Source organism: Cherax quadricarinatus, chromosome 45 (assembly GCF_038502225.1).
Source record: "Cherax quadricarinatus isolate ZL_2023a chromosome 45, ASM3850222v1, whole genome shotgun sequence".
Classification (NCBI taxonomy): domain Eukaryota; kingdom Metazoa; phylum Arthropoda; class Malacostraca; order Decapoda; family Parastacidae; genus Cherax; species Cherax quadricarinatus.
In genome coordinates, this window is record NC_091336.1 from 26,792,459 (window position 1) to 26,816,159 (window position 23,701).

The window sequence follows — 23,701 nt, forward strand, 5'->3', positions numbered from 1 at the left end:
CTCCCCCTCCCCTGCCAGCACAACTCCTCCCAGTAGCCTTCACCCCCCCTCTCTCTCTCTCTCTCTCACACACACACAGGGGCCAGGAGCTTTTACTCGACCCATGCAAACACGACTGGATGAGTGTACACAGTATTGAAAGCAATGATCACATAGGAGACAGAAGGGACTCCAGAAAGACGGAGAGGTGGGGTACACCATCATGTGCTGGACACAATACATACAACCGAGGAAGAAGTGAAGAGACTGATAAGCGAGTTAGATACCTCAAAGGCGATGGGGCCGGATGACATCTCTCCATGGGTCCTGAGAGAGGGAGCAGAGGCACTGTGTACCACTACCAACAATCTTCAACATATCTATCGAAACAGGACGATTAGCTGAGGTATAGAAGACAGCAAATGTAGTCCCAATTTTTAAAAAAGGAGACAGACACGAAGCATTAAACTACAGACCTGTGTCACTGACGTGTATAGTATGCAAGGTCATGGAGAAGATTATCAGGAGAAGAGTGGTGGAGCACCTAGAAAGGAATGAGCTTATCAACGACAACCAGCACGGTTTCAGGGACGGGAAATCATGTGTCACAAACCTACTGGAGTTCTATGACAGAGTGACAGCAGTAAGAGGAGAGAGAGAGGAAAGGGGGTAGATTGCGCTTTCTTGGACTGTAAGAAGGCTTTTGACACAGCACTAACGTCCCATATCATAAAAATCTTTGAAAGGGTCGCTCCTGTCTGCCCCAACTACTGGACCACTACGACAAGGTCCCGAATGCACTAGAAGACAAACAGAATGCAGATGTAATATACACGGACTTTGCAAAAGCCTTCGCCAAGTCAAGTGTGACCATGGTATAATAACGCACAAAATGCGTGTTAAAGGAATAACAGGAAAAGTTGGTAGATGGATCTATAATTTCCTGACAAAAAGAATACAGAGTAGTAATCAACGGAGTAAAGTCTGTTTCGGCTACGGTGATAAGCTCTGTTCCTCAAGCACAATACTCGCTCCCATCTTGATCCTCATCCTCATATCGGACGTAGACAGGGATATAAGCCACAGTGCCGTGTCTTCCTTTGCAGATGACACCCGATTACAGCAAAGTAATGGCGGGGAAGCACCGGCCTCGATGCTTCGACAGTAATTGCGGTGATGAGGCCTCTTATCAAAAAAAAAAAAAAAAAAAAAAAATTAAACACACTACCTTGGTGACTAAGGTTTGGTAATGAGATATTGTACTAGCGGCACAAATTTGAGACCAATGCTTAATTCCCAGGCTTCAAGGTGTTACAGAGCTCGTGAGGGAAGAAATTATTGATAACTTCGGGTTGTCTTATATCACTCTATCTGTTGGTGTTGCAAAGAACAAGAGCTCTGCATTATTAGGATGGGAAAAGGATACCTTGATGCCGGTGAAGGGTCCATGATCCAAAGAATTTGAACTACCTTCTCCTTCCTCGGAACAAACCTGATTATCTTCCAGTCATCTGCCGCTGTATGACCCCTGCGAGGTCAGCGCTTCCTTGTGATAAGATTTTGTAATAAAATGCCAATTTATTACAATTTTACATAACAGCGCCTTTTTTATTTTCACGGTTATAAATTCGACTTGGATTTATTTAATTGTTTATCTTGATTTTTGCTTCAAAACTTCTATTTAAGAGATTAAAATAAAAATTTGTAAAACATTTTTTTTTTTTTTGAAGTACAAATGTTGATCCTGTTCTCCATATACTTAAAAATTATAATGTATTCATGAAATATAAATTGAATAAAATTAATTTGCTTTAGAAACTCGACCAATATTTTTTTTTTTTTTTTGATAACTGGCCCGTATAAATAAAACTGGAGTTCCAGTGACTTCCCGCAAACGTTGTACGTATCTAGTTCACTTTACGCTCCCTCCTGCTCTTCCTTTCTTCCTCCCTCCACACTCTTTTCATTTTTTCTCTCCCTCCATCTCTCTCTCTCTCTCTCTCTTCCATTATCCCTCCCCTCATACATCCCAGTCGTCGAAATGAAGTTCAGTTGGTACCAGGGCCATGTCGGTGTCTGGGAAATGAATGGGCGGATGACAAGGCAAAGGCTGCTACTGCAGCGAGCCCACTCTATGCTGATAGTCTGTAGGACCTGGTGGACCCTACAAACTATACAGCAGCTTACAAAGGGTTCAGCAAGACATGGGTTTTTGGCTCTTCTTTAAAAAAAACTGTCACTTTGAGATGCATCTCTGTCATTTGAGGATCGGGAACAAACGTCTCACCCGTAGCTCCATGTTCCCACGTGTTCCCCTCACTGTGTACTTTGTGGCGTGTCACTGACTGAAGAACATGCTTAAGTTTGCCAGCGGTTTAGGCCTCTCTGCCTTTTTCCATGGTCTTTATAATTACTGAGAGGCCTGTAGGGACCTCGGGGACTTTTCAAGGGAATTTAGTTTTCTTTTATAATTTAATGTTGATTTTAATTAATACTGGTTATTATATTATTTCTGTTGTGCGTTTTATTCATGTTTGATTTTTTTTTTGGCTATTTTTAGCCATTTATTTTGTTGGTGTATATTGTATTTAATTGTGTATTGGTAAGAGCGCTGAGTGACCACTGTTTACTAACTCCCTAAGTCTCTCCCTCCATTTCTCTCTCCCGACATCTCTCCCTTCCCCCTCACATCCCTCCCTCCCTCTCCCTCCCCCTTCACTTCTCCCCCCCCCTCCTATAGTATCAGTGACACTGGGTGACCGTCCAGTCTTCAGTGTTGCATACAATGTGTCGACTGACTCTTCTCATCTCTATTTTGGGTCAGTATTTCTGTTATTTTGTCTCGGTGAATAATTTGAGTTGATAGCATCCTCAGCTCACACAGTGAGGATCCGGGATCTAACCCCGGCACGGGTGAAACATGTTTTTACAAAGATTTTTTAAAGAATAAAAAGATTAATTTATTTCTTTGCAATTTTTACAACGTGTGATTAAAGTTTTGATTTGTTAAGTACAAAGAAAGCCACTATCATGCCAGGGCATTTCGGGAATTGGATGTTTCCTTACACCTAGTGATCCTGTTCACCTAGCAGTAAGTAGGCACCTGACTGTTGTGGGTCGCATCCTGGAGGACAAAATTAACCCAAGTTGAGGGAAATTCTCTGCATAACCAGGGGCTTATAGACGTAGCTGTCACTGATGACAGCTACGTCTATAATAGTTGTATCATGTACTTGTAAAAATAAAGATTATTATTATAATCATTATAATCTGCAGTGAAAAAATCTCCTAAATATCCACCATAAAGGATAAAGGTTTATTTCTTCGTAAAGGTTAGAATGTGTAATTACAATTTTGGTTTGCTATACACAAAGAAAGTAACTACCATGCCAGGGCATTTCAGGCATGGTAACGATAACGAGTACCTGACGGTGCACACAGGTGCCAGCGGTCACACGCCAGGTGGTGTGTGAACCAGCATACTGTACATTTGATACCAGTGCATTATAGATTACTAGCCCATCACGGGGGTTGCCCTGATGATGATCAGGGGGACTTGAGCCCAGAAATTGGCTCAAGAGTTCTTCTCGTTCCTCGAATCAACCATAATAAGCACACACACATGAAACTTTGTATAAAACATGTATGATATGCGTGACGGGTAAATCTATTGTTAGGGAAAGCATTTCTAGCAGCTTCTAATTATATAATTTAACAGGGTAAGAGCTATTATCCTACCATATATGTCGTTCCTAATAGGCAAAACTTGCGATTTTGGTTTAAATAGCAACGCTCTTCTTGCCGAATAAGGTAAGCGAAAATTTGTGTATGCAATAATTTCGCAAAACACACTCCGAATCTAACGGAAAAAAAATATATTTCATTGTGCTTGGTTATTATTAAATTGTAGTAAACTTATCTAAAATATATTTAGCTGGATTAGGCTAAATTAAATTGCGTTTTTTATAATAAGGTTAGGTAAGTTTTCTAAGGTTCTTTTGGTACAAAATTATTAATTTTTATATTAACATAAATGAAAAAAAATATATCTTTAAACGTATAAGAGAATTTTAGAAAGGACTTAATTTTAAATGAGTTCTTGCTAATTGACCAATTTTACCTATTCGGCACACCCCTCAGCGGAGGTTCCTTGACACTGGTGAGGGGCTCTTGATCTAGGGAATTGGATCTGTGCTCCGGTTCCCTGAATACCTTCCACCCCCACATATGTTGTATAATCCAACGGGTTTAGCGCTCCCCATGATTATAATATAATCTATTCGACACGACATATATATATATATATATATATATATATATATATATATATATATATATATATATATATATATATATATATATATATATATATGTAGTGCCGAATAGGTAAAATAAGTGAGGGAGGGAGGGGTGTGTGCCCGCTGCATCACATACAGTGGGTGTGTGCCCGCTGCATCACAAATAGTGGGTGTGTGCCCGCTGCATCACATACAGTGGGTGTGTGCCCGCTGCATCACATACAGTGGGTGTGTGCCCGCTGCATCACATACAGTGGGTGTGTGCCCGCTGCATCACATACAGTGGGTGTGTGCCCGCTGCATCACATACAATGGGTGTGTGCCCGCTGCATCACATACAGTGGGTGTGTGCCCGCTGCATCACAAAGAGTGGGTGTGTGCCCGCTGCATCACATACAGTGGGTGTGTGCCCGCTGCATCACATACAGTGGGTGTGTGCCCGCTGCATCACATACAGTGGGTGTGTGCCCGCTGCATCACATACAGTGGGTGTGTGCCCGCTGCATCACATACAGTGGGTGTGTGCCCGCTGCATCACATACAGTGGGTGTGTGCCCGCTGCATCACATACAGTGGGTGTGTGCCCGCTGCATCACATACAGTGGGTGTGTGCCCGCTGCATCACATACAGTGGGTGTGTGCCCACTGCATCACATACAGTGGGTGTGTGCCCGTTGCATCACATACAGTGGGTGTGTGCCCGCTGCATCACATACAGTGGGTGTGTGCCCGCTGCATCACATACAGTGGGTGTGTGCCCGCTGCATCACATACAGTGGGTGTGTGCCCGCTGCATCACATACAGTGGGTGTGTGCCCGCTGCATCACATACAGTGGGTGTGTGCCCGCTGCATCACATACAGTGGGTGTGTGCCCGCTGCATCACATACAGTGGGTGTGTGCCCGCTGCATCACATACAGTGGGTGTGTGCCCGCTGCATCACATACAGTGGGTGTGTGCCCGCTGCATCACATACAGTGGGTGTGTGCCCGCTGCATCACATACAGTGGGTGTGTGCCCGCTGCATCACATACAGTGGGTGTGTGCCCGCTGCATCACATACACTGGGTGTGTGCCCGCTGCATCACATACAGTGGGTGTGTGCCCGCTGCATCACATACAGTGGGCGTGTGCCCGCTGCATCACATACACTGGGTGTGTGCCCGCTGCATCACATACAGTGGGTGTGTGCCCGCTGCATCACATACAGTGGGCGTGTGCCCGCTGCATCACATACACTGGGCGTGTGCCCGCTGCATCACATACAGTGGGCGTGTGCCCGCTGCATCACATACACTGGGTGTGTGCCCGCTGCATCACATACAGTGGGTGTGTGCCTGCTGCATCACATACACTGGGTGTGTGCCCGCTGCATTACATACAATGGGTGTGTGCCCGCTGCATCACATACAGTGGGCGTGTGCCCGCTGCATCACATACAGTGGGTGTGTGCCCGCTGCATCACATACAGTGGGTGTGTGCCCGCTGCATCACATACAGTGGGTGTGTGCCCGCTGCATCACATACAGTGGGTGTGTGCCCGCTGCATCACATACAGTGGGTGTGTGCCCGCTGCATCACATACAGTGGGTGTGTGCCCGCTGCATCACATACAGTGGGTGTGTGCCCGCTGCATCACATACACTGGGTGTGTGCCCGCTGCATTACATACAGTGGGTGTGTGCCCGCTGCATTACATACAGTGGGTGTGTGCCCGCTGCATCACATACAGTGGGTGTGTGCCCGCTGCATCACATACAGTGGGTGTGTGCCCGCTGCATCACATACAGTGGGTGTGTGCCCGCTGCATCACATACAGTGGGTGTGTGCCCGCTGCATCACATACAGTGGGTGTGTGCCCGCTGCATCACATACAGTGGGTGTGTGCCCGCTGCATCACATACACTGGGTGTGTGCCCGCTGCATTACATACAGTGGGTGTGTGCCCGCTGCATTACATACAGTGGGTGTGTGCCCGCTGCATCACATACACTGGGTGTGTGCCCGCTGCATTACATACACTGGGTGTGTGCCCGCTGCATTACATACAGTGGGTGTGTGCCCGCTGCATTACATACACTGGGTGTGTGCCCGCTGCATTACATACAGTGGGTGTGTGCCCGCTGCATTACATACACTGGGTGTGTGCCCGCTGCATTACATACAGTGGGTGTGTGCCCGCTGCATTACATACACTGGGTGTGTGCCTGCTGCATTACATACAGTGGGTGTGTGCCCGCTGCATTACATACACTGGGTGTGTGCCCGCTGCATTACATACACTGGGTGTGTGCCCGCTGCATTACATACAGTGGGTGTGTGCCCGCTGCATTACATACACTGGGTGTGTGCCCGCTGCATTACATACACTGGGTGTGTGCCCGCTGCATTACATACAGTGGGTGTGTGCCCGCTGCATTACATACACTGGGTGTGTGCCCGCTGCATTACATACACTGGGTGTGTGCCCGCTGCATTACAGTGGGTGTGTGCCCGCTGCATTACATACACTGGGTGTGTGCCCGCTGCATTACATACACTGGGTGTGTGCCCGCTGCATTACATACACTGGGTGTGTGCCCGCTGCATTACATACACTGGGTGTGTGCCCGCTGCATTACATACACTGGGTGTGTGCCCGCTGCATTACATACAGTGGGTGTGTGCCCGCTGCATTACATACACTGGGTGTGTGCCCGCTGCATTACATACACTGGGTGTGTGCCCGCTTCATCACATACACTGGGTGTGTGCCCGCTGCATTACATACAGTGGGTGTGTGCCCGCTGCATTACATACACTGGGTGTGTGCCCGCTGCATTACATACACTGGGTGTGTGCCCGCTGCATTACATACAGTGGGTGTGTGCCCGCTGCATTACATACAGTGGGTGTGTGCCCGCTGCAGTACATACACTGGGTGTGTGCCCGCTGCATTACATACACTGGGTGTGTGCCCGCTGCATTACATACACTGGGTGTGTGCCCGCTGCATTACATACAGTGGGTGTGTGCCCGCTGCATTACATACACTGGGTGTGTGCCCGCTGCATTACATACACTGGGTGTGTGCCCGCTGCATTACATACACTGGGTGTGTGCCCGCTGCATTACATACACTGGGTGTGTGCCCGCTGCATTACATACACTGGGTGTGTGCCCGCTGCATTACATACAGTGGGTGTGTGCCCGCTGCATTACATACAGTGGGTGTGTGCCCGCTGCATTACATACACTGGGTGTGTGCCCGCTGCATTACATACACTGGGTGTGTGCCCGCTGCATCACATACACTGGGTGTGTGCCCGCTGCATTACATACACTGGGTGTGTGCCCGCTGCATTACATACAGTGGGTGTGTGCCCGCTGCATTACATACACTGGGTGTGTGCCCGCTGCATTACATACAGTGGGTGTGTGCCCGCTGCATCACATACAGTGGGTGTGTGCCCGCTGCATTACATACAGTGGGTGTGTGCCCGCTGCATTACATACACTGGGTGTGTGCCCGCTGCATCACATACACTGGGTGTTTGCCCGCTGCATCACATACAGTGGGTGTGTGCCCGCTGCATTACATACACTGGGTGTGTGCCCGCTGCATTACATACACTGGGTGTGTGCCCGCTGCATTACATACAGTGGGTGTGTGCCCGCTGCATTACATACACTGGGTGTGTGCCCGCTGCATTACATACACTGGGTGTGTGCCCGCTGCATTACATACAGTGGGTGTGTGCCCGCTGCATTACATACACTGGGTGTGTGCCCGCTGCATTACATACACTGGGTGTGTGCCCGCTGCATTACATACAGTGGGTGTGTGCCCGCTGCATTACATACACTGGGTGTGTGCCCGCTGCATTACATACACTGGGTGTGTGCCCGCTGCATTACATACACTGGGTGTGTGCCCGCTGCATTACATACAGTGGGTGTGTGCCCGCTGCATTACATACACTGGGTTAGTGCCCGCTGCATTACATACAGTGGGTGTGTGCCCGCTGCATCACATACAGTGGGTGTGTGCCCGCTGCATTACATACAGTGGGTGTGTGCCCGCTGCATTACATACACTGGGTGTGTGCCCGCTGCATTACATACACTGGGTGTGTGCCCGCTGCATTACATACACTGGGTGTGTGCCCGCTGCATTACATACACTGGGTGTGTGCCCGCTGCATTACATACAGTGGGTGTGTGCCCGCTGCATTACATACAGTGGGTGTGTGCCCGCTGCATTACATACAGTGGGTGTGTGCCCGCTGCATCACATACACTGGGTGTGTGCCCGCTGCATCACATACACTGGGTGTGTGCCCGCTGCATCACATACACTGGGTGTGTGCCCGCTGCATCACATACACTGGGTGTGTGCCCGCTGCATTACATACACTGGGTGTGTGCCCGCTGCATTACATACAGTGGGTGTGTGCCCGCTGCATTACATACAGTGGGTGTGTGCCCGCTGCATTACATACAGTGGGTGTGTGCCCGCTGCATTACATACACTGGGTGTGTGCCCGCTGCATCACATACACTGGGTGTGTGCCCGCTGCATCACATACACTGGGTGTGTGCCCGCTGCATTACATACACTGGGTTTATAAAATTCAAGGTCCAATATGCATCTTTACTGAATATAGTCATTCACTTCCACTCAGACATGACACTGACTTCAGCATTCTAACGTTATCTTGACACGCTGACGCACCAGCACCAGAGGCTCCTCCACAAAATGTATATCCTCCCAAACCATACCCCGGCCGGGATTGAACCCGCGGTCAGAGAGTCTCAAAACTCCAGCCCGTCGCGTTAGCCACTAGACCAGCTAGCCACAATAAGATTCGTCCAACTAGGTATATTTCTACACCATAGGAAGGTTAGCACAGGCACCACTGTGACCACAAATGCAAGTTTTTACAGACGAATCTCCAGCTAGCGTGGCCGTGACGAACTCTAGCTCAAGTCCCTTCACTGCCGTCAACATGACTTGAGCTCGAGTTCGTCACGGCCACGCTAGCTGGAGATTCGTCTGTAAAAACTTGCATTTGTGGTCACAGTGGTGCCTGTGCTAACCTTCCTATGGTGTAGAAATATACCTAGTTGGACGAATCTTATTGTGGCTAGCTGGTCTAGTGGCTAACGCGACGGGCTGGAGTTTTGAGACTCTCTGACCGCGGGTTCAATCCCGGCCGGGGTATGGTTTGTTTGCAATCGTGTCATTACGATTTCGTGAGTCATGTATATCCTCCCTTCCACGATTATTTTTCTCATTAGGAAACTCGCGCTATGATATTTCCTTTTCAAATTCGTAACCTAGGTACGAATTAGGATCCAAATTGTCTTCAATTCCATCAACCTTCCTTGATATTTTTCTCCAGGGGATCCTGTATTTCTGCTCCGAGTTTTTATCCACAATGAAATTCTTAAAGAATTTGCTTCAGAAATATGAGAAACATTTTTCCTTGTCACAGAATACTGAAGTTCAGCTGTATAACATCGTTCATTAAATGCAAAATTAAAACGAGTTTCCAATTTGACCGACTACTTCAGTTCTCTTGCTATGGAAGAGTCAGAAGACATTTATTGTAGTCTGGCTTAGTTGCACTAGTATCGGAAGAGATTGTTCAATTAACTAGTACTAGAAGAACATCTTTAGATTTTGGTTTTGTATACTCATGTTCACACCGGTCAGAACAGACGCTTTATCAGTGTTCAGTACAATGAGTCCGGGCAGCTGAGGCAAGTACGGGAAGCGGAGGTAGTAACAGCTGAGGTGTCATGTAAGGAGTACATGTTGTGTACGTGTGTGTATACGTAAACTAACTATATATTATATATATATATATATATATATATATATATATATATATATATATATATATATATATATATATATATATATATATATATATATATATAATTATATTCTCCATGGGGAAGTGGAACAGAATTCTTCCTCCTTAAGCCATGCGTGTCGTAAGAGGCGACTAAAATGCCGGGAGCAAGGGGCTAGTAACCCCTTCTCCTGTATATATTACTAAATTTAAAAGGAGAAACTTTCGTTTTTTCTTTCGGGCCACCCTGCCTCGGTGGGATACGGCTGGTGAATTGAAAGAAAGATATATGTGTGTATATATACATACATACATATATATATATATATATATATATATATATATATATATATATATATATATATATATATATAGTACATTTTTTCTCAGGTCCTGTTTGTGTTAGGATGTTTCATTATCGAGTCGTTCATAGTTTTTATTATGAACAGTTTAGATAAGAATATTGAACTTCTATAATAATTTATATAATTAGTATTATTATTAGATAGCAACAGTGAATGCTATGAACATTATTATTTGTATTATGACAGAACATTCCTCAGTAAGTACATTGTTAAGGTTCAAATAATGAACACATTGGACAGTCTTAGCAGTAGTGACATTGTATGTTGATAATTCACTCACGGTCTGTATCAATTTTCTCTATTTACGTTATTAAGTTAGGTGTAATTAGGTTAACTGATCCTTTGTCAAAATTAACCAGTTATAACATTTCACAATGACAGTAAATTAATACAAGTTAAATGCAATAAAATGTGACGTGCGAGCAGAAAAGAGGCATTTACTGAGTACCTTAGAAACATGGAAGTTAGATATGAGCTGTTTAACACTCGTGTATCAGTCACCCACATAACTGTCATAGCAACAGTAAAATATTGTCTCAGTTTAGGGAGTTTGTGGACTCTGCCATTCATGTCAGGTTGAAAATGGCCTCTTGTGGACGCCTGAACATCACAGGTCAGGGACGGCAAATTATAACAAGTCCAGAGTAGAGAAATACTCTGGATCATCTTTACCTCGTCACTTCTGCTTACAATCCATTTTCTGTATTTGACTGCAGAAGCCTACCATGTAGGCGAAACGTTTCAACAATAAAGATACCCAACGGTTACACATGTGTCGTACTCATTCACTAGAGTATTGTAGACTCGCGTCATATTTTGGGTCAGTTTGCTACTTACTATTTAATCTGTGGCACTTGTGCTTTTAGAAAGTAAATATCTCATGACAGAGACAGAACAATATTTTCTGTCACAGCTCCTCGGCACCCTCATTCGTCACAGACCGGGCCGCGGGGGCGTTGACCCCCGGAACTCTCTCCAGGTAAACTCCAGGTACTTTCGCCACGTTCTTTTTATAAGTATTAGGTATAATAATTACTGTATTCGCAGGAGTGGCCTGGGCTGGGTATGATCCGACCTGGGAGTCCCTGGATACACGTCCCCTGCCTCCCTGGTATGATGGAGCCAAGATTGGCATCATGATCTGCTGGGGACTGTACTCTGTCCCTTCATTTGGCAATGAGTGGTTCTGGAATGCTTGGCAAAGTAAGTTATTTTTTATTTATTAATTGGCAAATTAAGTTGTAAACATAACTGATATACAGAATAGGGCATAGGAATCAGAGTCCACCAGAATAAGTGTTTGTTATATGTTAACAGGTTCTCATTCCTCGAAATATGTGAAGTTCATGGAGGAAAACTTTAAGCCGAATTTCACGTACCAGGACTTCGCTGCAGAGTTTACAGCGGAGTTCTATGATCCCGCTGAGTGGGCGAGATTGTTCAACGCGTCAGGTGCTCGTTACACAGTATTCGTCAGTAAACACCACGAGGGTTACACTATGTGGCCTTCTCGCTACTCCTGGAACTGGAACTCCATGGATGTCGGTCCCAAGAGGGATTTATTTGGTGAGTTGTTTGAGGCTTTTTTATATAAATCATAATGACAATTTTTTTTTATTTTTTTTTTATCATCAAAGGACATAAATTTTTCAAAAGGAGTTTATTAGCCGTGTTTTTCAAAAGAATACTGAAGTCACGAGGGTCAGTAGTAATCTGTAGCACAATGATTAACAAATGTATCTCAATGAATAGTATCAAAAGCCTTTAGTAGATTAATACAGTTTGAAAATAGCGCATATCATTAAATGAAATACAAAAACTTCAATGGTATTGAAGCTGTTTTGTGGTAGTGTCAGCTGTCAACAATAAAGATGGATCTAAACATGTGCGTTTATGGCGTTCTTTGTGGTCACTAGCGGTGCATTGCACTTCCTAATATGTCTTTGTGAGCTACTGTGTGTGAAGCATCATTGAAGAATTAGATACCTTTGCAACATCTGAGCATCTTTGTGGCAACGTTTCGCCAGTAAGTTGCTTCCTCAGTCCGGTACAAAGATGAATGGTGTACTTTTATCAAGACTGATGGGCAGAACACATCGACTGAAGCTGAGGGACTATCTCGAGCTTTTAAACATCTTACACCATTCATCTCTGTACCAGACTGAGGAGGCCACTTGTTGGCGAAACGTTTCCACAATAATGATTACCAAGTGCAGCGAAAGTGTTTAATTCTTCACCTTGTCGATTTTCTAAATCATTTACATCAAATCATACGTTTTTCATGTCATTTTTCTACATGTATATTCGTGTTCACTGACCCTGGTGTCGAAATATCTACACGTCTCCCCAGTGCAAAACCCATCACAGCCTAACACAATGGATCTTGTAGTCTGTTCTGGTTTGCTTCTGATGATACTATTACTAACTCTGGCTAAAATGTGAAAATTTATTGAGGGATGCACTGGTATACTGCCACACTAAAACCTGATGGAGCTCTGTCTCAGAAGTGTCAGAATGGGAAATAATCTGGTTCAACCTGGAAGAAGTGAAGGACAACTCCAGCCCCCTGTATGAAGAGCCCTTCACCAGAAGGGACTAGTTCCAGAAGGTATCTGTTATAGGGTGGAGAGAGAGAAAGCCATGAAGTAGCGCCACTACCTCTTATATCTCCCACTATTTTCATTTCCTCGTCAGGGGATCTAACCCGGACGATGAGGTCCACTACACCACACATCCATGTAGGAGTGTACCACTCCTTGTATGAATGGTACAACCCGCTGTACCTCGAGGACAAGAATAATCACTACATGACCAACGATTTTGTTTCCAGGAAGACACTGCCGGAACTGTACGAACTGGTGAGTGTAATATAGACAGTAAGTTATGGAAGGCTGGGGGGCCACAAGCACAGGAATATTTATAAACTTGAAGGCTGTAGAAATTATTTTAGTGAATGACTGTAATTATGTGTAATTAGAGTACAATTAGTACTAAATTTATTTGTATTAAGCGTTAAACTCGTGTGGATCACTGAATGCTGTAGACACCACTTCGAGCACTGTAATATGTAAGAGTTTGAAAAAGACATATATACCTTGTTATTGACAATGTGAAATTCCATAATGACCTCTTTTTATTTTACATAATTGATAAAGATGAAAATTATAATTGATACTTCTAATTGGAATGTCTGGGATGTATGACTTACAAAGATTATTTGTTACTCTGCCAATGCCAAAATTTTCTAAATCTAGAAAATTTTGAATACCATGAATTCAGGGCTATTAGGTTAGTGTTACAAAATATCGTAAATCGAAGCGATTTTCTTAAACATCATTTGGTAAGCAAAACAGCGTTAGGAGACTAATAAAATCAGAGGATCTTCAGACAAACCTGAACTCTAGTATTCACTCTTTTTTTTTTTTTTTTATTCGCCGGTATTCTCCCGGCCCGGGTCTTTTCCAAGTAGTGGTGACCCGGCCTTGGCTCCCTATCTGGGGAGTGTCTCGAGACTTAAGTCTCCCATGGGAGGAGGTACAAGTACCCCCTCATCTTTAGGACCAACTGTCCCCAGGCCTAGCCACATTCCCCGCCCTCACGGGGCTCGTAGGGAGAAGCTAGGCCTCTGGTCTGCCATCTACCCCGCCCCACAAAGGGGCTCGTGGGGATGGCAGTCTTATGAGCTGCAGATGGTAGCAAGCTCAGTCTGTTCAAGATTCAGTTAATGAATGCTCAGCAATAATAATTTTCTAAAAAGCATCCATTTAAATAATGTTTTTTTAGTACTGTTACAACGCAGTAATGTCTCTAGGAAATATAATTTGCTTATTTCAGTAATTATGATAGTTGTACCAAGAATTTGGCTTTTCCCGGTATGTATGATCAGTAAAGGTGGAAATAGAATGGTAATGCCGACATCTTTGACCATGACATTATATACTATTCATGTCCCGTAGCTGGATCGTTAGCGCACTCGGCTCACACACTGAGGTCCAGGGGTCGATCCCCGGTACTGGTGGAAACGTTAGGACGTGTTTCCTTAAGGCACCTGCTGTATATAATCACCTGTCAGTAAAATAGGTACCTGGGTGTTAGTGGACTGGTGTGGGTCGCATCCTGGGGACAAAACCTAATTTGCGGGAAATGCTCTGCATAACAAGCGACATTGTAACCATTATTTTATAATATGTAAACCCCCACATTGTAATCTTTACAGAGAATAAACTTTTGATTTGATATTTGAGAACGCCTCATCTGACTTTCATTTTTCTTTAAAGCTTGTGTATCATACCCACAGGCAGGTTTGGATTGTTCACGAGATATTCAGGTTCCCCTTTCCTTGTTTTATAAATTGGTGTGATTTTGGTTTCCGTGGTAACTTGGGAAAGACTGTCGATCGGCTTCAAACTTTCAACAGTAGTGTATTTTAGAGGACGACTTGGATTGTTATTGTAATGTGTGGGGTCCAATTTGCCAATATTTCATAATTTGTGCTTTTTTCAATGAAATAACTTCCATTTCCTACTACATAACTATTATATGCTTCCAAATTAATAATAATAATGTGTTATCCAGTGTAATGCCATAACTATATCTCATAAATATTTCTCATTATTTTATCTCATAAATGTCTAACCTGTGACCCAATCAAACTGGTTTTTTTTTAATACATTACCTAACAGAATACTCCATTCTATTGAATGCTCAGCAACACCGTAAATGACCATATGACCTGTCTTTGTAATACTCATTTGTGCTAAATTGTTATCTGTTTACAATAATGTTTTTACCACTGAATATATCATTGCTTAGTTAATCTTAAGTTAATTTTAAGCCTGCCCATAATGCTCTACATACAAGGGGCTTTGGCATGTTGAACTTCAATAACTGTATTCCTTTGTACTTCTCTGTATCATGTTCAAATAAATAAATAAATAAATAAATAAATAAACTGTGTATGCGAAGGTAACTTTGACATTTGTTACCAGGTGAAGGACTATCAGCCGGAAGTGATCTGGTCAGACGGGGACTGGGAGGCTAAAGACTGGTACTGGAATTCAACCATCTTTTTGGCGTGGTTGTTCAACGAGTCCCCCGTCAAGGACACTGTGGTGGTCAACGACAGGTGGGGCGCCGGAACAGCTTGCCAACATGGCTCGTTTTATAACTGTCAAGATCGTTATAACCCGGGTAAGTGAAATTGCATTCCCTCCTGATATTAATAACACCAGCCACTGCATCACTTGGATAATTTATTTCTTAATAGCATTTGCACAGCCATGTTCATTGTTGCTATCAAGAACATAACTTGACGAGTTAGTTGTTTTTTAATATTGAAAATTTTCAGTATTGAAACAGGCTAAACTAATTTTGTAGAATTAAACGTGACAAGAACGTCTTGTAGACCCCAACATCTGGTGTAACAAGTGTGCTATGGGCACAGGTGTATTACAGACACACAAGTGGGAGAATGCCATGACCCTGGACAAGCAGTCATGGGGATACAGACGAGAAGCTCTTGCCACTGATTACCTCAGTATACACGACCTGCTCACCACCCTGGCTCAGACAATCAGCTGCGGAGGTAACTATCTTCACCATACCCTCTAGACACACCTCACTAGCCTAGTTATGGTTGCACAAGTCTTCTTTCCTGTAGTCCTGTTTTACAGATTCCTATCATGTTGGGTCCTATTATACCTGTACTTCTGATGCACTGAATCTGCCTCCACATTATCCTCATCTAGATAAGTTCACTTCTTAACCATCCTGACACTACAGAAGAATTTACTGACATTTTCATTTTTATAGTTTCCAGTTGCACCCTCTGGGAAATTACCTGCAGGAAGTTTACAGGGTATTACCTGAATTATTACCTGCAAGTAATTTGGGCGAGGTAAGTGGCACGTAGTCAAAGTAGGTCGCCAAATTGACACTCACTCGATGCCCACTCCTTACCACTCTCACAAAAAAGCTAGACCTAGCATTAAATTAATAATTACAGTATTAAAACCAGTTACTCTGGTAAATTAAAGTTGTGTGGACTGTATATGATTAGGCTTGCTGGGTACACAGAATATAATTATTGTACATAAAATAGTGTTACTAGAAAGGAAAGTCGTATTACCACTTACCATTAAATTACTGGATCTTAATTATTATTTTTTTGGAAATGCTCCCTAACACTACCACTACAGCTAGAATTTACAATGGCCAATGATAAAACTACTGTACATTATGGGTAAGCATGACTTAGCAGAGGTGTGCTGCTGGGAAGGATTGGAGTCCTCTATTTTTCCATCCTTGTTGCTGAATTTTAAGGGTTTCCAACACTATTCATTCCACTTCTTCAGCAGAAACGTGTCAGCAATTTCTGAATTATGGATTGAGGCCAATATACACCAATTTACCTTTGAGAATGCCTGATTACATTGCACAATTCAGACCAGTGGTCACACATTAAATCTATTATGGCTTCTCTCCTGTCCCCGTCACTTAGCAGCTGTTCCACCTCCCCCTCTCACTCAAAATTTCTCGAAGGGTCCACATAATATAACATTTTAATATGCATTTATTATATTATTCATTTATATGTTCTATCTTTAGGAAAATTTTGTAAAAATTTTTCCACATGCCTTCTGTTGAATGGACTCCTTTCAAATATTGTCCCGATCTGCCCTGTCAATGTCTCTTGAGAATTTTGCACATCTCAGTCTGGTTCCAATCTTCAAATCTAGCCAAATTCACTTTCCTTAGTCTCTCCTCGTATGTCAGTTCTCTCAGTAGCTGTACTAGTAGTGCTGCAAAATTTTCTATATTTTTGATGCACTTCACCAGGTATTACCTGGTATGGGCACTACGTTGGTGCTGTGTATTTTACAATGGTCCTGGAATGCGTCTAGTATAGGGACTAAATGACTTGCTATAGAAACCTGCAAAGTTATTCTCTTGATGTGCACTTTTGGAAATGTGCTCAATATTATGTTTATTTCCAAATTTTTATTTGGTTTGTCATCTTTAGTATTTTTCTCTTAGGCTATTGTTAATGTGTGATCGTCTCCTCCCTTCCCTTATGTTCATAACTTTACTCTTGCTGGGATTATAACCCAGTAGTTACTTGTCTCACGAATCCTACAAGTCGGCCCAGGTGACCCTGGAGTCCGCCCTGTTTACTCCTGTTTGTATACATCTCGGAAATTATATATTGTCAGCAGTGATATGTGTATATTAAGGGATGCCATTTAAATACAGCAGGAACAGTATTGATTCTATCAGTGATCATTGCATCTCTACCCTCATCAATTTCGTTCAATTAAACACTTCCTCTCTGCAGTTCATGAAAATGCAATCTACTCATCTCTCTCCTGCAAAAATCTAAGTTACTTGTATCATAGACATCCAGTAGGTCTGATACTGGCTTTCATGTTTCTAAACCCATATAGTTATCACTTAAGAATGCATTTCTCTCCTTGTTTCCTTACTCTCCTTGTGATTATCATCTCCAGCACCAAGGCAACCAGCTTATAAGGTCCTTGAATATCAGTATGAAGTTTGCTCTTTTCCAGCTTTCAATCATCCAATACTTTAAAATATTTTTTCTAGAGAAATACATTTCCTCTGCTCCATCTTTCAGCATCTACGGTGATATATTCTCAGGTTCTCTGACCTCTTTGTGTCCAGTTTGCTTGGTAGCATCTTCACCTCTTCCCCTATGGTGGAAATAGTCTCTTGTCCTCATATCATTTTAATTTATTTATACAATTATTACAGTAATGCAGTAGTCTGCATAACAGTAAATCTATTTTTCGTGTGAATAAAAATTCAAAATGGAAAGCAAGAGTAATATAAGAGGAGCCTGGAGATGTGACTAATGAACAGAGAAAATGTTATTTTAGTGCCAGGAATGTCTGCATTGTTTATTCTGAACCCTATTTTGAAATTAACATCTTTAGAAATTTGTGTGAAATTGGCCAAATTCCTAATTGCTGACCACTTTATTGCATAGTTGAAACAGGTGAATGGGCAGTTTCTTGTGCTCAGCCAACAGAATAGAAGTAAGTAAATAAGTTTATTCAGTTATACAGTTGCAAAAACCCTTGCAAGATCTGTTCTTGCAAGAGTGGCACTGAGTTGAAGGTTCAGTGCAATGCTTGTATAAACCTTGGTGAATTTAAACGGCACTCCAGAAGGAATACTAGCGAAATAGCTATGAGTTTGGTAGACTGGAACAATGGAATGGGCCAAAAATAGGGCGTATATTGGGTAATCCGGCACCCTACAGGTCTGGATGATGCCAGATTATTGATGGCCGACCTGTACCAGAAATGTTATAAATGGTGGAGAGGTGACATTAAAACAATATCAAAGATGGTTGACACAAACCCACTACCATTATAGTATGCTCCTCACTTAGTGATGAATTCGTTTACGGACATGGTCTTAGGAACGGAACTCCATTGTTAAGTGAGGAGAGGCTGTATTTAAATTTAATAATCAAGCGGCCACTAGTCACCAATGGTACTTTATTCAAATTCAAATTCAAAGTTTATTCTCTATAAGGATTACAATGCTGAGTTTACAGAATTTGGTTATTGTGTGGTTTACATGTAGTAAAATACTAATTACAGAGGGGGCCACTAGAACACCTAGCATGGCTAGGCATTTCGGGCAGACTTAGATTAATTCTTAACTTTAAAATATTACAAATTATGAGGTAAGTTGGTATTATGGCTAAGTGACTAAATACTAGTTTGTGAGTTTAGCAATGTGAATGCTTTTGTTTTGGCACAATACATAGTTTCAGTATTGGAGTATCACAGGCCAACTTATGACTATTTAGGATTCATTATTTTAAGATTGAGATTGATATTTCTGTTTATGGTCAAATGGGTGAGCGAGTGTAAGTGTGAACCACCAGGTGGTATTCGTGTAATTAGTTGACGGGGTGTATCAGGGAGATTAGATTTTAGATTAGATTTTGCCACCGAAGTGGCTAGTTTATTGTGCACCCCATATCCATCCTGTGGACGGTAGCGCGAGAGCATATGGATACACAAAAGGCCTAGGAACTAGGCCCCAAAGGGTTAACAGGAATACATATGGATTTATATCTACATATCTATAGTTCACTTATCTGTTACAAGCAAATTTAGGAAATTTGCTTAGTATATCTGGTATCTTATTTTCATTAATAAGATATCTTGACATGTCACATAGGTTATTATACTGTCTGTCTCTGTATTCCTCAATGAGTGGACAATTAAGCACATAGTGTTCAAGAGAGTGACCATATGCCTGATCACATAATTTACATTTAGTTTGATCATCATCTGTGTGTCTCCCAAACTGCCAGAAGTACTTGTAACCAAGCCTAAGCCTGGCCACTACAACATCAGTCAGTCTGTTCACATTGCAAGTTGCTCCATAAACATACTTATCTACGTTCATGTTATCATAGTGGGTTATAGATCTACTCGGGCTTCTAACTGCATTCATATAACAATCATTTTCATTATTTACTTCTCTCCTAATATTATTCCTAATGCTAGACACAGTTATACCAAAGTTATATTCCACATTCTCCTTCTGGGTACTCTTCTTGGCTAACATATCAACTTTATCATGAAGGAGTAATCCAATGTGTGATGGGATCCATAGCAATTGTACATTAATTCCTTTGTCCCTAATTTTTGAGTATCTATACCTGGCTTCCCCAATGAGCATGTTGTTGGAGTCATTATATGAGTCAAGAGCCTTCAATGATGACATAGAATCAGTAATGATGACAGAGTCAAGCTCAGTGTCATAGGTTAGCTTTAGCGCCATTAGGATTGCAAACAATTCAGTTTGCAGTGTAGACGCCCAGTTGTTAATTCTTATGCCTAATTCAACAAATTTATTATCGTTCTTAACGAGGGAGGTGGCAACAAGAGCAGATGCAGCCCTGCCAGAAGACTCCTGTTTAGATCCATCAGTGTATATAACTTGTGATAACTTATTACTACCAGCTAGGTGAGAAATTTCTTCTTAAGCAGTTGCTCTAACAAGAGATTTAAGGAAGGGATTACTAGCAATGAGCTTCTTGGGAGGGACTTGTAGGTATGTGATATTAAATGAACACATCTTCCATGGAGGGGTGAAATGCTCTTGTTGCCTACAGTGATACAGTTCATGCAGGTTATAAAACTTAATGCAATTGCACGTTTTCACAATCCATTTAGATCTGTGTGTATTTACCTCTAGACACTTGGTAAGACTCACTGTGACAGTGTCTGGTTCGTTTCTCAACATTCTAATACCGAGTACAGTGTTAATTTCAACAATCCTATCACTGATACTAGAAATACCAAGCTCCTTCCTCATGTTAAGAACTTTTGTAGATCTGGGACAGCCAAGAATAATCCTGAGAGCTTCATTTTGCATTAACTCCAAGGGTTGGAGAGAACGTTCTCTAGCTAATATCAACATGGGAGCAGCATAATCAATTAAGGACCTAACATAGGCTATGTACATCATTCTCACGATTCTCACATTAGCACCATAGTTGGGATTGTAGCCAGCAACAGCTTTGAGAGCATTTAGCCTAGCTTTACATTTCTTGTTTAGTTGTGGTATAGTGGATTTGTTAAAGGGTACATCTACACCAAGATATCTGTAAGTTTTAACGTAGCTAATGATTTCACCCTGCAAATAGATGGGTGGGGGATGTCGTTTGCTTGTTAATATCTTTGTTTTAGAGGAAGATATTATGAGGCCTAGTCGATTACAAATTGCTTGAACTTCATTAAGAATGATATTCATCTTCTTATGCCCTGTTGTATGGATCATGATATCATCAGCATAGCTTATAGCTATATGTTTAGGTGAGGCAGGTGGAGCATTTAGGAGAGCATTAATCAGAATATTAAATAGCATGGGACTAAGAACTCCTCCCTGCGGTGTACCTAAAGACATTTCTGTAGAATCACTTCTGAAGCCTTGGTAAAGGACAGAGGATACTCTATTTGACAGGTATCCTATTATCCAGCAGAGTAAGCTACCACCAATATTCATTTTGGCTAGTTCATGTAGTATAACGGTTTTGTTCGCAATATCAAATGCAGATTTTAGATCAAGAAAAGTGGTAAAACTAGTAGAGGTGTGTGCAGTGAGAAAAGTGGAAATACAGTTCTGCACACTTTTACCTTTCATGAACCCATAGAGGTAGGGGGAAAGTTGATGTCTGATTCTGTAGTACAGTCTGTTAAGCATCATTCTTTCAAAAGTTTTACAAAGACAACTAGTTAAGGAGATTGGCCTAAATGTATCAGGCTGTTGGGGCTTAGGGATAGGCACAATGAGACTATTGGTCCAGGAAGTAGGAAGAACGCCCTCAATGTAACTGAGATTATACAGTGCCAACAAAGGGTTATCAGGCACGTGCCTTAGAGTTCTGAGAATATCATAGGTTATACCATCCTCTCCAGGAGCAGTTGATCGACCTTTGATTAATGCATTATCTAATTCATACTCGGTAAAGAGGCAATCACTCTCACCGGGTGGCTTGGTGGCTAAAGCTCCCGCTTCACACACGGAGGGCCCGGGTTCGATTCCCGGCGGGTGGAAACATTTCGACACGTTTCCTTACACCTGTTGTCCTGTTCACCTAGCAGCAAATAGGTACCTGGGTGTTAGTCGACTGGTGTGGGTCGCATCCTGGGGGACAAGATTAAGGACCCCAATGGAAATAAGTTAGTCCTCGATGACGCACTGACTTTCTTGGGTTATCCTCGGTGGCTAACCCTCCGGGGTTAAAAATCCGAACGAAATCTTATCTTATCTTAATATTTTGGCTCATAAAATTAATCAGTTTCAACATTTCTTCAGAAGTACTCTCTAAATTTTTTCTAATATGAGATGGAAGGCTTTCATGCCTGGATGTTTTGGACCAGTCATTTATGAGGTCATTTGCTTTTTCAAGAGGAAAGGGATGAGCAACATTGCCAGTCTTTTTCCTGGTTATTTTATTTATACCTTTCCAAGCCAAACTCAAAGGGGTGGACCTATTTAATCCACTAACAAACTGTTCCCATTCCTGTTGCCTAAGTTCTTCCTTTCTATTCCTTGCATTTGTTAGTGCAGCTTGGAACGTTCTGAGCAGGTCTGGGGTTCTACATTCACGGTATGCTTTACCAATCCTCCTAGCTGCATGTGTTAGATTGCGCAGCTGTGGATCATTATAGTATTTACATTGGTTTTTATTGTTATTTATAGTGAAGGGTCTTTGTTTCCTATTCCTGCCCACTTGATCTGTGAGAACACTCTCAATAGTGGTAATTAAATCATCATTAAATTTTTGTGTGCCAATGGGCTCGTAATTCTTATACCATTGATCCAAGTGGTTAATAAAGTTGTCTCTGTGTTCTGGTTTGAGAATAAGTTTCCTCCTTCTGTATTTAGCTCCTTGATTGCTGGAGATGTGATCAAGATTGACAGTTGTTAGTCTTGGGAAGTGATCAGATAGAAGATCATCAACTATGACAGAGTCATGCATCATATATGATGTATTAAATCCAAGACACAGATCTAGTATGCCACCATATATGCGAGTAGGCTCAGTAGTGCCCACAATTCGAACATTATCATGCTCATTTAGCAATCTCACTAGTTTAGTTCCATTGGTGTTTGTTATAGACCCACCAATATTCTTATGTCTGGCATTAAAATCTCCAAGAATGATGGTAGGTTCACTATTGATGCGATCTGGTAAAGAATCAGGTCGAAGCTGGTTCGCTGGGGCATAGAGATTAAAAATGTTTATGGAAAAATCGCCTGCATATACTTTGACACCATGATACTGCATGTTAACTCGACTCTGTAAGGATATCAGGGAGATAAGATGTTTTCTAATGGTAGTTTTGAAGGTGATGAATGTGTCTGCAGTTCTAGAGTTGTCAGGTAGGGTGTTCCAGATTTTAGAGCCTTTGACATACATTGAATTTTTGTAAAGGTTTAGTAGGACACGGGGAATGTCATAGAGATGTTTGTGTCTGGTGTTATTCCTGTGGGTTCTGTCACAACTATCAAGAAAGCGTTTTAGGTCAAGGTTAATATTGGAATTTAAGGTCCTGTAGATGTAGATTGCACAGTAGTAAGTGTGGATGTACTGAACAGGGAGTAAGTTTAGATCTATGAAGTCTAGCCGATTTAAGTTGTCTACATTATTTTAGTGTGTATGTA

General features: G+C 42.4%; 1 protein-coding gene across 4 annotated transcripts in view; it reads left to right on the top strand.

Annotated features, from left to right (window-relative positions):
- Positions 1-23,701, top strand: part of LOC128694885 (alpha-L-fucosidase-like) — a gene marked incomplete at its 3' end in the record, with an annotated part of 47,243 nt that overhangs the window by 11,485 nt on the left and 12,057 nt on the right. The window contains 6 exon segments of one of the 4 annotated variants that reach the window (XM_070094386.1): positions 2,737-2,798; positions 11,531-11,686; positions 11,801-12,049; positions 13,178-13,341; positions 15,472-15,673; positions 15,927-16,067. In XM_070094386.1, coding sequence (XP_069950487.1) covers positions 2,765-2,798; positions 11,531-11,686; positions 11,801-12,049; positions 13,178-13,341; positions 15,472-15,673; positions 15,927-16,067 — 946 coding nt within the window. 4 annotated transcript variants of the gene reach the window in all.